At 34.5% G+C, this 14,981-nt stretch overlaps 1 protein-coding gene across 1 annotated transcript in view; it reads right to left on the bottom strand.

Annotated features, from left to right (window-relative positions):
• LOC129220550 (JNK-interacting protein 3-like) overlaps positions 1-14,981 on the bottom strand; it is a 34,258-nt gene that overhangs the window by 12,256 nt on the left and 7,021 nt on the right. The window contains exons 2-4 of the mRNA XM_054854980.1: positions 11,657-11,789; positions 11,465-11,574; positions 7,082-7,279 (exon numbers count right to left, since the gene is read on the bottom strand). Coding sequence (XP_054710955.1) covers positions 7,082-7,279; positions 11,465-11,574; positions 11,657-11,789 — 441 coding nt within the window. The remainder of the gene's footprint in view (positions 1-7,081; positions 7,280-11,464; positions 11,575-11,656; positions 11,790-14,981) is intronic.

Here is a 14,981-nt window from a genome sequence, read left to right as displayed (position 1 = left end):
TACACAATTATACTTTTCAAAAACCTAATTCTGTTAAAATTTTGTTGATTTCAAAATACCAGACTCTTCCAGATTGATGGAGACCATACAATGCCTTTTTTAATCTGTAAACATAATCCTCCTTTCCCTTTACACAAAATCCCGCGTGGTTGAACAAGATAAATTTCTTCAGATAAAGGGGCATACAAATAAGCCGACTTCACATCACATTGCAAATGAGTCCAAACTTTACATGACACAAGTAGAGAGAAAAAGAAGCGAATGATACTTATATTGACAACGGGGCTAAAAGAGAGATCAAAAGACTTGCCTTGTACTTGTTTAAAGCCCTGTGCACATAATCTTGCCTTATATTGAGCAATCTCCCCTTGGTCATTTCTCTTAATAGAGTAAACCCATCTGCATCCTAATGGAATGACTTTCTCCGGTAATTTTACCAATTCCCAGACCTGTCTCTTGTCAAAAATTTCTAACTCATCTTTCATTGCTTGATACCACCTGTCTTTTTGGAAAGATTTTATTGCTTGCTTATAAGTTCTGGGAACTGTGACCTCCCCTAGTCATGCTGAACTGCTAGCAGAAGGAGAATCTGAACTAGATAAGATTGAATCACCATCAATGTCTGAAATGTCTGAGTGACAATATTCAGATTGAATATTTGAGACAATACCTTGGCTTGTATTACTACCTTTGAAATCAAACAGTTCTTTTTCATATAAAGTATTGTTTCGTTTGCAATATGACTCAACATTCTTGTGTGATCTTAATCTTTCCCTTTCCCCATGTTCATAGTAATATATATCAGTACGTGTTCCATCTGGTCGAGGTTTTGCTTCTTGTTCCCAGGTAACCCTCCTTAAACTTGTACAAGGGGTTGTACTTTCACTTGTTTTGGATTTTAATACTTCATCCGAAGGTGATTTACTGTACCTAAGAGGAGAAGTAATATAATACCTGTCATTTGACTCAACCTCTGACTTATTATTAGAATCATAACTATCAGATTCATTATTACATTTGGAACCCAGCACTGCTCCACTATTACTCTGTGTCAGGTAAAGATTCCTTAAAAGATACATTAACAGTCTCAACAATTTTGTCTTCTTTAGGAAGCCATATGCGATAACCTTTGGTTCTGAATGCATAGCCGACAAATACACCTTTCTTTGCTTTTGCATCAAATTTACCCCGGTGTTGTTTTGGAATTCCCATAAACACAGGTACCCCCCAGGGTTTTAAATGCTTTACTGAGGGTTGTCTTCCTCCATACAATTCAAAAGGAGTTTTAGTTTGGTTTTTGTGACATAATCTGTTCCATGTATAAGAAAAATACAATGCCGCTTCGGGCCAAAAACTTCTATCTAACCCACTTTCATCTAAAATTGTACGAACACCATTTATAATAGTTTGATTAAAGTGTTCAGAAATTCCGTTCATTTCTGGACTATATGTGTTTGTAAATTCATGTTTGATACCCTTTTCCATACAAAATTGTGTAAACTGTTCATTGTCAAACTCGCGACCATTATCAGTTCTAATTTTCTTTACTTTTTTATTTAGAAACCTCTCAGCTCTAGCTATATGTTGTTTGAAAATTCTAAATGCATTACTTTTACTACGTATGGGGTAAACTGCTGTTTTACGTGAGAAATCATCAATTATGCTCAAAAAATATCTTCCCCCCTATTTACCTACAGTTCTGGAAGGTCCCCAAATGTCCATTGCAAGAAGAGACAGTGGTTTTTTAGTTGTAACCTCCCCTAAAGATTTAAAGGATACTCTCCTTTGCTTGTTAATTTGACATGTTTCACAAAAAAAATTCTTACTTTTAAGTTTAGGAAGACCTTTGACACATTCGTGATTACATGTATTTACAATCAATTCAGGACTAACATGAGAAAAACGTTTATGCCATTTATGCATTTCATTATTTTCAACAACAGAGGCTTCGAAATGAACCTTTTTAGGGATATTCTTAAGAACCTTTGGATAAACCTAATAAACACCATTATCTAGTGTGGCTGAAAAAAGATATTGACCTTGCCGAGTTACTTTTACCTTACCCTTACCACCTGCAAATTCTGCTCCTTTAACATCAAGTTGAGGACCAGAAATCAGGTTTCTACGCAATTTTGGACAATACATGACATTTGTAAATTTAAAAATTTGATGACCTATTTTCAATTTTACAGTTCCTTTACCTTCAATTGGAAAAGTATTACCTTTTACAGCTACTGACATTTCTTCTTTTATTGGAGTAAAGTCCACAAAAAAAGATTTATCTTTTACAAAATGATGAGAAGAAGCCGAATCAAACACAAATGCATTCTGGGTTTGTTTGCTGCTTGTATAGCTAGCCTGTGTAAAAAGTGAAAGAGTACCTGTTTTACTGGAAAAATCTCTGGAGTCGGAATGTTCATCGGAAGAACTTCTGGAGTCGAAATGCCCTTTGGAAGATTTCTTGGACCTGTTCTTGGTTTTGAAACTCTTATTTCTACTCTTCTTGTTTAGATTCTTGTCTGTACCTGTAGTACGGTCAGCTTCTGTTGAAGATGAGTCGTCACTCCTGGCTTTTGTCAGAACACGGCACTGCTGTTTACTGTGTCCCCATCGTCCACATCTGTAGCATCTCATCCTCCTCTTGGTGTACTGGACCTCTGGAAGAAAATTGGCGGTCCTGTCCTGTTCTCTAAGGAGTAGGCGGCATTCCTCAGAAATCAGCTCAAGGAGCACATCTCTGTAGTTAAACTTAGTATCATCCCATCTGAGAATAGCTTGGACGATTGGCTCGAATGCATCAGGCAGATGTCTTAGTAGTTGAAAGGTCAAGTAAATTTCAGGAACTGGTTGCTTAATGGATTTCAGCTGTTCGGCAATGTGACATATTCTTGACGAAAATAAGTCAATTTTCTCTTCAGGTTGTAGACGGCAAACTAATAGTTCAGAGAAGAGCTGCATATGTCTGGACCGATTATCTGGTTTGTAATGTGTCTTCAGTAGAATCCAGGCTTCCTTCGCTGTTTCACATGACTCAATGATTTGTCTGTATGATGGAGTAATGCTCAAATAGATGAGAGCAAGTGCAGTCTGCGATTTAGATATAAAATCATCAACTTCTTTAGCCGTAATATTTGTCTCTTTATTTATTTTAGGAGTGTCGGTATTAATAGTCGTAAATACTCCTCTTTCAATAAGTACGAATTTAATGTCTCTTGCCCAACTTGCGTAGTTATTTGCACTCAGCTTTTCAATTGCAGGCTGAATTAGTGCCATATTTCAATTTGGAAAATAATAGACAAGTCCAGCAAAAAAAAAATTTAAAGTTCAATTTCTATTTTTTTTTAAATTTCCGAAAAATTCCTCATTAAAATTTCAATGTTTCTCAAAAAATTGTGAGAAATAACTATTACTATTGAAATAAAACTTTTATATGGGGATAAAACATGGCCTCTCCATCTTCATACATCGTTTCATTCTTGGCAGCCATCTTGTGCAATTTTCCTCAAAGTCCGAATAGGTGTATGTTTAAGTGGAAAACAAATGATATTTTCACTTTTACTCAAAATACTAGCGATAATAATGAAGGTCATTCAAAAATATTCTTCCTTACTTATACAATTAAATACTAGAACTAGCATGATAACTGCCCATAACCAAATGTTATGTACAGAATATCAAACGCCATTAGCGAAGATATCTGACGTATTCTAATACTGTCTAACACTAAGCAGAGTGAATGTTACACATTACAAGGAAAGATACTTCTGCTATAAAAAGCTTTTATTTAAAAGTCTAAAATAGTTGGTAAGTTAAAGAAATTACAATGTATGTTGCAAAACAGGATGGATGAACATTTAACTTCATACCTGTAAGGTGAATATTCTATATAATACACCCATTCGGACATTAGGAAAAGAAAGCACCATGTTACAAGATAGCCACACACCAAATACCACACAAACCCTCTGTGATCTTACTTCTTATATCCCACAGAAAAAACACAGTTGATGCCTACTCATGGCGCCATCTACCGGACAGTGAGACAAACAATGAGAAAATTGATACATATATATTTATGATAACAATAGAGGGTTGTTTAAATGGCAAGACCAATTATGTCTGAATATATTATACAACAGTTTTAACATTGTTGACGATCGTAATATAGTAGTTAATATACTTACAAAGATTGTTGTGACCAAAAAACACCTTCCGGAAAGAACTTCTGGCTGCGCTAGTGCAGAATGCGCATGTTTAAGTAGTTACGTACATTACAAAAACTTTCAGTTTATCTTGATATGTCATTTATAGTGCTAAGTGCAACACTTTATGAAACATAAATTTTTTAAACCAGGATATTCTTTTTCCCTGCATAATCTGTATATACACTCACTGCCAAAAGTTAAGCATGGAGAAGAAACTAAATTTCTGGAATGCAATCCTAATTAAAGAGACTGCAATTTGCTACAGAGGTAGTTAGAAGTATGCAAATAATTAAAGTAACAGCAAATCATGGTATGGTGTTGAGAAATATACAAAAAAGGAAGTCGTATAAGAAGGTCACATTGTGAAGGGTTGCAGGAGCTGCTTGTAAGTGCTGATAAAAGGTGTCTAGAACTTTAGTAGGATTTGTTTTCAAGACAGACATGTTTGTATGGCTTCCAGAAGATGAATGGAAGATTCTGAGCGATGGAGTGCTGTTGGACGCATTGAAGCAGGACAATCAATCACAGATGTAGCTCTTTTCTTTGGCGTCCACTCCTTCATTTCACGATCATGAAAACAATTTCTAAAGAGCCTGACAGTTGTCCGAAGACCTGTGCTCGGCCGCCCATGGATTACGAACCCTGTGAAAGATCCATATATTGTTGTAGCGAAGCGGAACCAACAAGCGACCTCCACACGTGTGACATCTATGGTTGCAGCAGCTATTTGATGATGATATCTGCCACTACTATATGCCAAAGGCTACACATGAGTGGGATGTATGCCCGGGTACCACAAGTTTGTGTTCCTCTCTTCATCCAATTCAGAAGGGCATGATTAAAGTGGTGCCACCAACATGTCAGGTGGACTGTGTCTGATTGGGGCAATGTTATGTTCACAGATGAGCCAAGATTTGCTCTGCAACCCGATGACAAGCGTGTAAAGGTCTGGAGAAAATAAGGCACACGTAATTGGCCTCAGAATATCACCAAACATCACGCATTCCGGGGTAGAAGTATCATGGTCTGGGCAGGGATTTCGTTGGGGTATAGCACCGACCTGCACATCTACAGACGGAACTCTGTGACGGTTATACAATATCGTGATGAATTCCTAGACCCTACTGTGAGGTTGTACGCTGCAGCAGTCGGGTCCTGCTTTCGTTTTAATGGACGTTAATATGCTTGCACATAGAGCCGACATCATTGACGACTACCTGGAGAGTGAGGGTATTGCGCATATGGACTGGCTGGTGTACTTATCCGACGTCAATCCCATTGAAAATCTCGGGGATGCCCTTGGCCCTGCTGTATGTACACGTTTCCCACCCGCAGCCACTCTCATAGAGCTGGAAACTATCTCAAGAGAAATGGAGATTACTTGACTCTGTGGCGGTTGATCCCCTCATAAAAAGCATTTAAAGCTAAGTTTACATGCTGTAAACTTGGTATGCAGTTGAGGGGTGCTCACATACGCAATTAATGTCAGTTTTTGTTGTTTGAATTGAAACAATATTTCGTAAATGACTCCAAAATGAAATCACCTTATAATTTATTAATATTTACTATTGTTTTCATCTCTGTATGTAATCCTTTGTTATATTCATTGCATAAACATATTTGTTACTTTCCTGTCGCATTTGTTGTCAATCAAAGCAGTACTTATCCTTTTGTTTGCATTTTAACTCTCCATGCTTAACTTTTGGCAGTGAGATAAAAATTAGAGTGTCCCAAGAAAGCGAAAGTCGCACCACCCTCTTATACTTTTTCTTTTAGGTCAAAACAACTGTAAAAAAAAGTTTCATATAATTTAAACAACAGCAACCCGTGCCGATTTGCGCCTGAAAGTCTAAACCAGCCCTGTGTAGGTGTGCTATGTCAAATTAAAAAAAAAAAAACATTGGGGGAGGGGGAGGGAGAAGGAACACTAGAGGTCTTGGTTTTAACATTGCTGCCAATCTTAATAGAGTAGTTAATGCATGTGCAAGGACGGTTGTGACCACAAAACTTCTTCCGGAAGGAATTTCTGGCTGTGATAGAGCGGAACGTGCACGTTTCAGTGGTTTTGTACGTTCAAAAAAATTTTTTATGGTTTTTCTTTATTAATAGTGGTAAGTATAATAGTATATTGAATATGAATTTTTAAAACTGGGATATTCTTTTATGCTAACCCTGTATTATTCAAGTAGACTAAAATGTTTTTTAGTCTTATTTTCCCTAAGAATAACTAATAAAATTAATAAATAAAATGTAGTTAAAAAAATTGACTTTATACTCCATGAAAGTGTCATTAAACAACTTTAAAATTGCTTCCTACACTTCCAAGATTGAAATTTGAGCTGAATCATTATAAAACATTAGAATAAAATTTGCATATTGGGATTGTTCTATCCTGAGAGTGTAAATAATTTTTATTCTTCATAATGCTATACAAATTTAAATGCAAAAATTAGTGATTTCTTATTTTTGATTATAAATTTTTAAATAATTTGCTTTATGATTTTTTTTTCAAACTTAAAACAAATAATAATAGAAAAAATTCATTTTTTAAATTTACTCACGATTTTGAAATCACTCCGAAATGTCAACCCCCCTTGATAACCGAACCAAATTTTAGAGAAAGTACCCCCCCCCCCACGCTCTCCTTCTACTAAACCTTAGCTTTAAAATATATCTAAAAGCTCTTTCTTTAAAATACCTTTTAAAAGCCCTTTTGGTCTAAACTCAGCTTGTATTTGTTACTTTCCAGCACTTTATTTTGCTTCAATTATTGTTATGCTTTGCTTTTTCTGTTCTTACAAGAAAGTAGGTTAAAACAGAAAATTCTGCTTGAAATGTACATGTGCATAAGAATATCAAGAACAAAGAAATTATACCTCTTTCTTTTCACATTCTTGACTTGCTCTTTCCTCTAAAGCTTGTTCTAAATTGGCAATTTTCTGCTGAAGGAAATCGAGTTTACTTTCGTAATCAACCTTTTCAAACTTCAGCTTTTTCACATCAATTTTAACTTGGTTATGGCTCAGCTGAAGAACTTTATTAAGTTGAAGAACTTGTTCAAGCTCCATCTTTAACTATTGAGAGAAAAAAAAAACAAAAGATGTTATTATAATTTTAATTCTCAAACAAAGTATTTATGCACATATTTAGTGTGAATGCTCAATACCCCCATTAATTAAAAGTAAGTTAAGAAATTTTTAGTATTCATATCAAAATTTGAACATTTTTAAAAATTAAAAAATCAAGTTTAAATTAAATTTCCATAAACAAACAAAAATGGAGTGGATGTACAATTTGAAGCAGTTGTAAAACAATTTATTTTACATTGCATACCATGTATAGAAATATTCGTGATATGCTCTAGAATGCAAAACAATATTTAATGACATAGCACTTAAAAATACTTCTTTTTAAAAATAAGAAATAATAAACAGTAATAAAAATGTGACAACCGACAACAGCCTAGTTAGGATGGCCATGATCAATTTATCCTTCTCCGATACAGATCAAAAGCTTTCTCAAAACTATTCTCTCTATTGCAAGTAAATCCACAACATTATCATAGCTAGAATATCTCCCATCAAGGTATGATGGGTGAAAATTGCTTCTACATTTGAATGAAGCAATTGCCTGTGTGGTGATATTTTGATTGTTGAAATTGTGACCCTAACTCCAGTGGATTAACCTTAAACTCCAGTAGGTAGAGGTCAATGTTGACCATTTTTTCGTTTCTTCATTCCCCTCAAATAACAGGAAATCGGTTAACAATAAAACTTACCAGTAAAACTGTTAAGTTACCGGATTGAGTTCAGCCTTGTCACAATAAAGCAATTCCCTGCATGTCAAAGCTTACCAAAAAATATTATCAAATTATCATGCTGTGGCACGAGTTTCATTATTGGTGATGTCAGGAGTGTTACTCGATCAGTGAATTCGCTATTATATACAGGGTGTTCCTTTTTAACCTGCTAGACCTCTATTTTCACAACCGTTAGTCTTAAATGCATACAGTCGAGTCCCGACTTATGCGAGGGATACGTTCCGAGACCCTTAGCGTAAGTCGAAATTTCGTGTTGTGGAAAAGGGTACGCATAAAAACTTTCATAAACGCACCCAATTATTTTAGACACTAGCAAACACCCCATCAACTGTTAAAAACCCTATCTTAACTATACATTACTATTCCTTACATAAAGAACTGAATATTTAGTTATAATATTTTTTAAAAAAACATTTTATTCAACATAAAATACTGCTATGATGCACAAAATCAATGATCAATGGGATAGAAAGACATAAAATAAACTAGTATATGGTACGTACAGTATATAGTAAGAAAAACAAATGCATTATAGTTGTACTGTACAGTAGATCCAGTAATGATATTTGTAACTTTAAAAAAGTAAAGATGATAATGATTTATGCTGCATGATCAAACTGTTATTCTAATATATTTTTAAATACAGTTGCTACACTAGTTTTTTTATATCATTTCCATCTGTGACATTGACAACATTCTTCTTCCTGGTTTCTTTAATTCACAATACAAGAGCAGCTTCCATTTTCATAAATTTTTGCATTTTACTAAGATATTATTCGTGAACTTTTACGGATTTAAGTTTCTGGACTTTCAATTGTATTGTATGGAAAGATTCACTTGTCGTGCTACCTTCGATGCATTTTTTAACTGAAATTCAGCTTTTCAGGAAGCCTCATCAGCTTTTCGAGAAGCTTTAGTTTTCCTTTAATTGTTAAAAACTTTCTCTTTTTCTTTCTATCTTCACAAACTTAAGACAAAACAGCGCTCTTAGGTGGGAACTTCCACTCTCAGTAATGCGAAAAGGATAAAGGTTTATTCACGAAAACATATATAGTAGCCAATAACAAAGCCAACACTTAAACGCCACGATTCCCCTCGGAAAATTTTCGCGTTGCAGGTGAGGAATTCGCGATAGGCCTAAAATTCTTTACTGGTGAAAAAATCGCGTTATAGCCATTTCACGTAAGTCGGATCGCGTTGTAGCGGGAGTTGACTACTTCTAATTGCAAAAATATTCAAAATCAGATGCAGAGTTAAGATATTGAAAGTTTGAAGCAAATATAAAAATGAGTCAAAAAATACAAAATTTAACTTTTTATACTGGCCCTAGGTCCCCTAACTTATATTTAGAGAAATAATCTCCATTAAAAACTATTACTGACACAAAAAACTTGATATTTGTGTGACCAAAATTCAAGGAGATATTAATTTTCAAAGTTTTAAGGGACCATACATAAGACGAGATTGGAACTTATCGCCCTTTCAGAAGAATGAAAGGTTGTCAAAGTAAAAAAACAAAGTGTTTATATTTTTCATTGCTATTCAAAGATTCATGCAAATGTTATGCCATGATACGCAAAAACACACTGCAAAACCTCGAACAATTTGAAAAACTACACTATGCACAAACATAATTTTAAACACTTGTTAACTGCTATATTTTCTTCCAAAAGGTCTTATTGACGGCAAGTGTAAAGTGGTGTCAGTCACAAAACATCGCGTTTCATATCTCAGGGATCGTACTCAATTTCAGAAATAAAACGAAGGAGTTTCGGAGGAGTTTTGAAGGAATGAAATGAGATTTTGAAGGAGTACTAATGGGCTGTCCTTAAATGATGTCGCACTTTTTTTCAATTTGACCCCCTTCCCTCTGGTGTGAAAACAATAATCATAAAACTTGAAAAAATAGCCAAGTATCATTTATAAGCATGTTTTACTTCACTTATGAAATATCTAAGTCATCTAATAATATTTTCACCTTCAACTTTTATGACTTCAATGATAAATTTGTAAATCACATCTTTATGAAAAAATGAATATACGAAATTACTACAGTGAAATCGCCCTCATGGAAAGTTAAATTGTCGATCGAAGTATTTTAAGTTACCCTCATAGAGGAAGATTATGCAGTCTTGAACTAAAAAAGAAGTTTTGAAGGAATTAAAACCAAAATGAAGGAGTTTGAAGGGCCCTTCAAAAAAAATTCCTGAATGCAGGAGTATTGGAGGAGTTTCGAAGGAGCGTACGAACCTTGTATCTCGGTGAATATTGGTCGTACTGGTTTCAAACTTTTTGTGTTGGAAAAGTGTTTCAGTGGAGATTATATCTCTAAACATAAGTTAGGGGATCTGGAACCCATATAAAAAGTCACATTTTATATTTTTGACTCATTTTTATTTTAAATTCAAATTTTCAATATCTTAACTCTGCATCTGATTTTGAACATTTTTGCAATTGGAAGTATGCAACTAGGACTAACGGTTGCGAAAATTAAGATCCTGCAGGTTAAAACAGAACACCCTGTATATGAAGACAATATATAGCGAGCTGCTTTCAGTAAACTATTCCGAATGCTTACACCCCTGTTGAAGCAGCAAATTTATAGATAAGGACAAGTTTAATCTAAAAAAAAATCTTTATAACACACATAGTTGCCAACTATGGAAAAGGTCTCCGTGGCTCTATGGTAGAAGCTTTGCTTCACTGCCAGAGGCGATTCTCGCTGACGCTCTGGGTGTTATTTCCTTTCTATGTGCTGTAAATCTTTCTTGTGTTGTCTTATCTCCTAACAAAGAAGTCCAACCTTTTGTGACAATGGCACTAATTTTTCTGTAGTAGTTTATTACGGACATGCCAACAACAACACAACAACTAGGGAAAATCCCTAAGTGTAAACACTTGAAAAATCAATCGTCTTATAAATTCTGCTAATTGCTTGTTCAATTTTCAAAAACTCACCTCCTCCCTTCCCAAGTATTATAGTATTTTTTGTTTTTTTCTAATAATATCTACTTTTTACAATTACCAGGAAAAGATTGTCCTTTGCCATCACCCTAAAAAATAGTTTTTAGAGTACAACATTTTTAAAGCAGCAACGATTATTAGTAAAGTGACCTTATTTCAGTTTATTTTCACTGACATGATTGTCAAAACTTTAAGGAGCGCTCAAAACAATTTCACTGCAAATAATACACATGACTGAATCTTATCAAATAAATATTACAAGGTCTTCTCTGGTAGCAATCTACATCTAAGTGAGTATTTCACCTTAAAAAAATAACATTTGTAAATTATGTAAAAGTTGAGGCATAAACTTGGAATTAAAAAACTCAGTTCTTTAGGAAATTTAAAAATTTTGCAAAGATGCTGTTAAGTCAGTCAATAAAATTCGAGTTACAAAATAATATTCATCTCTTTAAGAATATGAGTCTTAACTTACAACATCATTGTAATCACTAATTTCTGATAACTGCTTGTCTTTTCTCTGTAAATCAGCCATGAGCTTCAAAACTATTTCACTTTTTTCAGATTCACTAGCTTCAGAAATATCTAAACAAAATAACGTGACATAATTTGAGTTTTTTCATCATGACAAAAAATTTTAATTAAATCATTTCATATACAAAAATACCTAATTTAACATTCTTGTCTTCCTTGGCAGTTGCTTGGATTTTCAAGAGCTTATTTTCAGAACTAAGAATTGAAATTATGGCTTTTAAATTTTGGCACTCTTTGTTCCACACTTCTTCTGTTTCTTCAAAAGTCTACAATAGAAAATTGTTTTTAAAACAAATTTTATGATTGATATACCTATACTATTAAAATCTGTGCACGTCTGTAAATGTGTGTGTGCCTGTATCTGTAACCCTATCTCCTTTGGACTATGAATGTCTACCAGGCTGTGTTGGATAAAGGACATTCAGGAGAAGCTATCCCACTCTGTCTCACCCCTCTAAACATTAAGGTGTCAGACATGCAGGGGTAAAGGCATTAAAAGCATTGATGATTGTCAAGAACCGCTGATGGCGAACGGAGATTGGCAGTCAAAGCAAGCAGGAGCGGATACCCCTAGTCCATATTCAAAGCCAGATTTATGCAAGACAATACAACCCAAATTCAAAAAAATAGAATATCATAACTGTTTAAGCAAAACTTGTCACTAAGTCGTAAAAAATGAATGCAGGCTAATTAAACGAAGTAAAACATGTTATTAATGAATAGGTGAAACAATTTCAGCATCCTTTAAGGTATTTTTTTTAACAATATAGGGGTCATTAACAAATTCAAGACATTATGAGTCAAAAAATTAGAATAATCAATTCATTTAATGCGAATTTGAAAAGTAGCAAAAATATTTGCCTGCTTGTTAGCTGTGTAGGTTGCGACAAGTATAAATCTTGATGCCCGGAAAATTTTTCGTCATTCTTTTGCTGAAAATGAGTCGTCAACGTGATAAAATCGGAAACAAGGAAATTGCTTATTATGTCATTGTTTAAAGATCAGAAAAAAAGTTAATATTGGATTAAAAGAAGGAATTACTATCATGTTCATGAAGATTTTAAAGGAATATAGAAGGATCAACCAATGAAAAAAAATACCCGAAGTAAATGAGGTAGAAAGCTTCTAACAGCTGGTAGAGATGAATGCAAATTGCAGTAAATTGTCCAAGATAACAGTTTTAAAAATGCCTCTTACACATCCATAAGTACTGGAAAGAACCTGTAGTTATCGTGTCCAAGCCAACTACACTTGAAGATTGCATAAACAGCAGTTGCGGGTCCTCGAAGTAAAACCAAAGATGAACATGAAGCAGAGACGTGTCCAGCTCTCCTGGAGCAAAGAGAAGCTCATCTAGGGGCAACAAGTCTGAGAAATTTTTTTATTCTGTGATGAATCTTTATTTGAAATATCTGTTGAAGAAAGAGCTGTTTGGGTTTGGTATTAGAAAAGCGAAGTGCTTAACTTAATGTTTAACTTCTTTGTGAATAATCTAATTTTCTTCTAACAGCCCACAGCCATGATGCCTTATCTTTATTTCTAATCAAGTTTAAACATGTTCAATACTAAAAAATTAAATAACCCCAGCTCTTTTCTTTTAATTTTTATTTTGCTTCTATTTATAACCTTCACCAAGAGCTTGAAGCATTTAATTACAGACATCATATCAAGATGATAACAGGGATAAATTTCTAGCCATAAAACTAAAAAATATATTTTTAATGAACCAAAAAATTCTATTAAATTGAAATAACACACACACACACAAGAAAGCACAGTATAACATTCAACATGAAAAAAATCTACAAAATATACAGTAAGGAAATGATTTTTAAATAAGAAAATTGACTATTTCTGAATGATTTACATCTCCTAAAATACAAATTTATATACAAATACAAATGTGACGACTAGCAACAGGCTCTGGGCCCAGCTAGACTGATCCTAGTCAATTTACAATCCCCAGTGAAGATCAATGGCCCTCTTAAAACTGTCTACTCCTTTGCTCATTACCACCTCTTCCGGTAAGCTGTTCCAAGGTTCCACTACCCTGCTAAAATAATAATTTTTCCTAATATCCATGTTAGCCTGAGATTTAAATAGATTAAAACAATGACCCCTTGTCCTGTTTTCAGTGCTAAACTTTAGCCCCGTAACATCTTTCGTTTTAATAAATTTAAACAGCTGAATCATGTCCCCTCGGTCTCTTCTTTGCTCAAGACTGTACATTTTTAGCCTTCTAAGCCTGGAATCATAATCTAAGTGGGAAAGTCCACTTATTAGCCTTGTAGCCCGCCTTTGAACCCTTTCCAATACATTAATGTCTTTCTTAAGATAAGGAGACCAAAACTGAACAGCATACTCCAAATGGGGTCTTACCAAACTTCTATATAAGGGCAGAAGAACTTCTTTAGATTTAGATCTATTGATAATTCCAAGTATCTTATTGGCTTTGTTGCTAGCAATGCTGCACTGTTGGCTAAACTTTAAATCCTGACTTATTAGGACCCCCAGATCAGTAACTTTGTCTGCTTGACTAATGACTGAACCTTGCAAATAATAACTTGTACACTTATTTCCATGCCCTAAATGTAGCACTTGACATTTCCCAACATTAACAGCCATACCCCATTTATCAGCCCACTCCGTAATATGATGTAGGTCCTCTTGCAGCTGATTTACTTGTTCTTCATTTTCTACAGTCCCCATAACTTTGACATCATCAGCAAAACAATTCATGTTCCCAGAAATATTTTTGTGAATATCGTTCATAAAGTCATGGAACATCTGACCACCATTACTTGATTGCATTATTGTAATAAAAACGCTTTTGCCTCAATCACTAGTAGTGTTTGTAATAAGTAGCGGTAGAAAATTCAGAATTTAAAGCCTTAATTCTGGCTCCCCAGTCTGGAAATCTGACATCAAAGTGAAATTTTCAGTCTTAAAATATGCCTGCTGCTACCATGGGCGCCCATATGCAAAGTTGCAAGGGGGGGCTCAAATATTTTCCCCGTGGTTTAGCTGAATATTTTCCCCGTGGAAACTGATTTTAGGACAGATTAGAGTCATTACAATTTGACATTTTTAATAACTAATTCATTAATGGCTGGAGAAGAAACATTTTTACATTTTTGCAAAGAAAAAAGTACTAATTGAGCAAGGAAGTTCTAATTTCAAAGGGGGGTGGGGCTTGAGCCCCCCCTTGCTCCCCTATATGGGCGCCCTTGCTTGCTACCACTTATTTTTCAATTTACATATGCCACTTGGGAAACTAAGCTTTACCTTATTGAAGGCAGAATAGAGTTGCTTCCATTTTCACACAATTACTATGAGGGTAGAAATCCAACTTAGCTCAAACAGTACACAAAAGATAGAAACAATAACATTTCAGTATCTCCTGGCTCTAGATCAGTTGAAATACCGTGATGTTAAACTTAAGGGATGTGTCTTCCTAT

This window comes from Uloborus diversus, chromosome 4 (genome assembly GCF_026930045.1).
Source record: "Uloborus diversus isolate 005 chromosome 4, Udiv.v.3.1, whole genome shotgun sequence".
Classification (NCBI taxonomy): domain Eukaryota; kingdom Metazoa; phylum Arthropoda; class Arachnida; order Araneae; family Uloboridae; genus Uloborus; species Uloborus diversus.
This window is presented reverse-complemented; position numbering and strand designations above follow the sequence as displayed.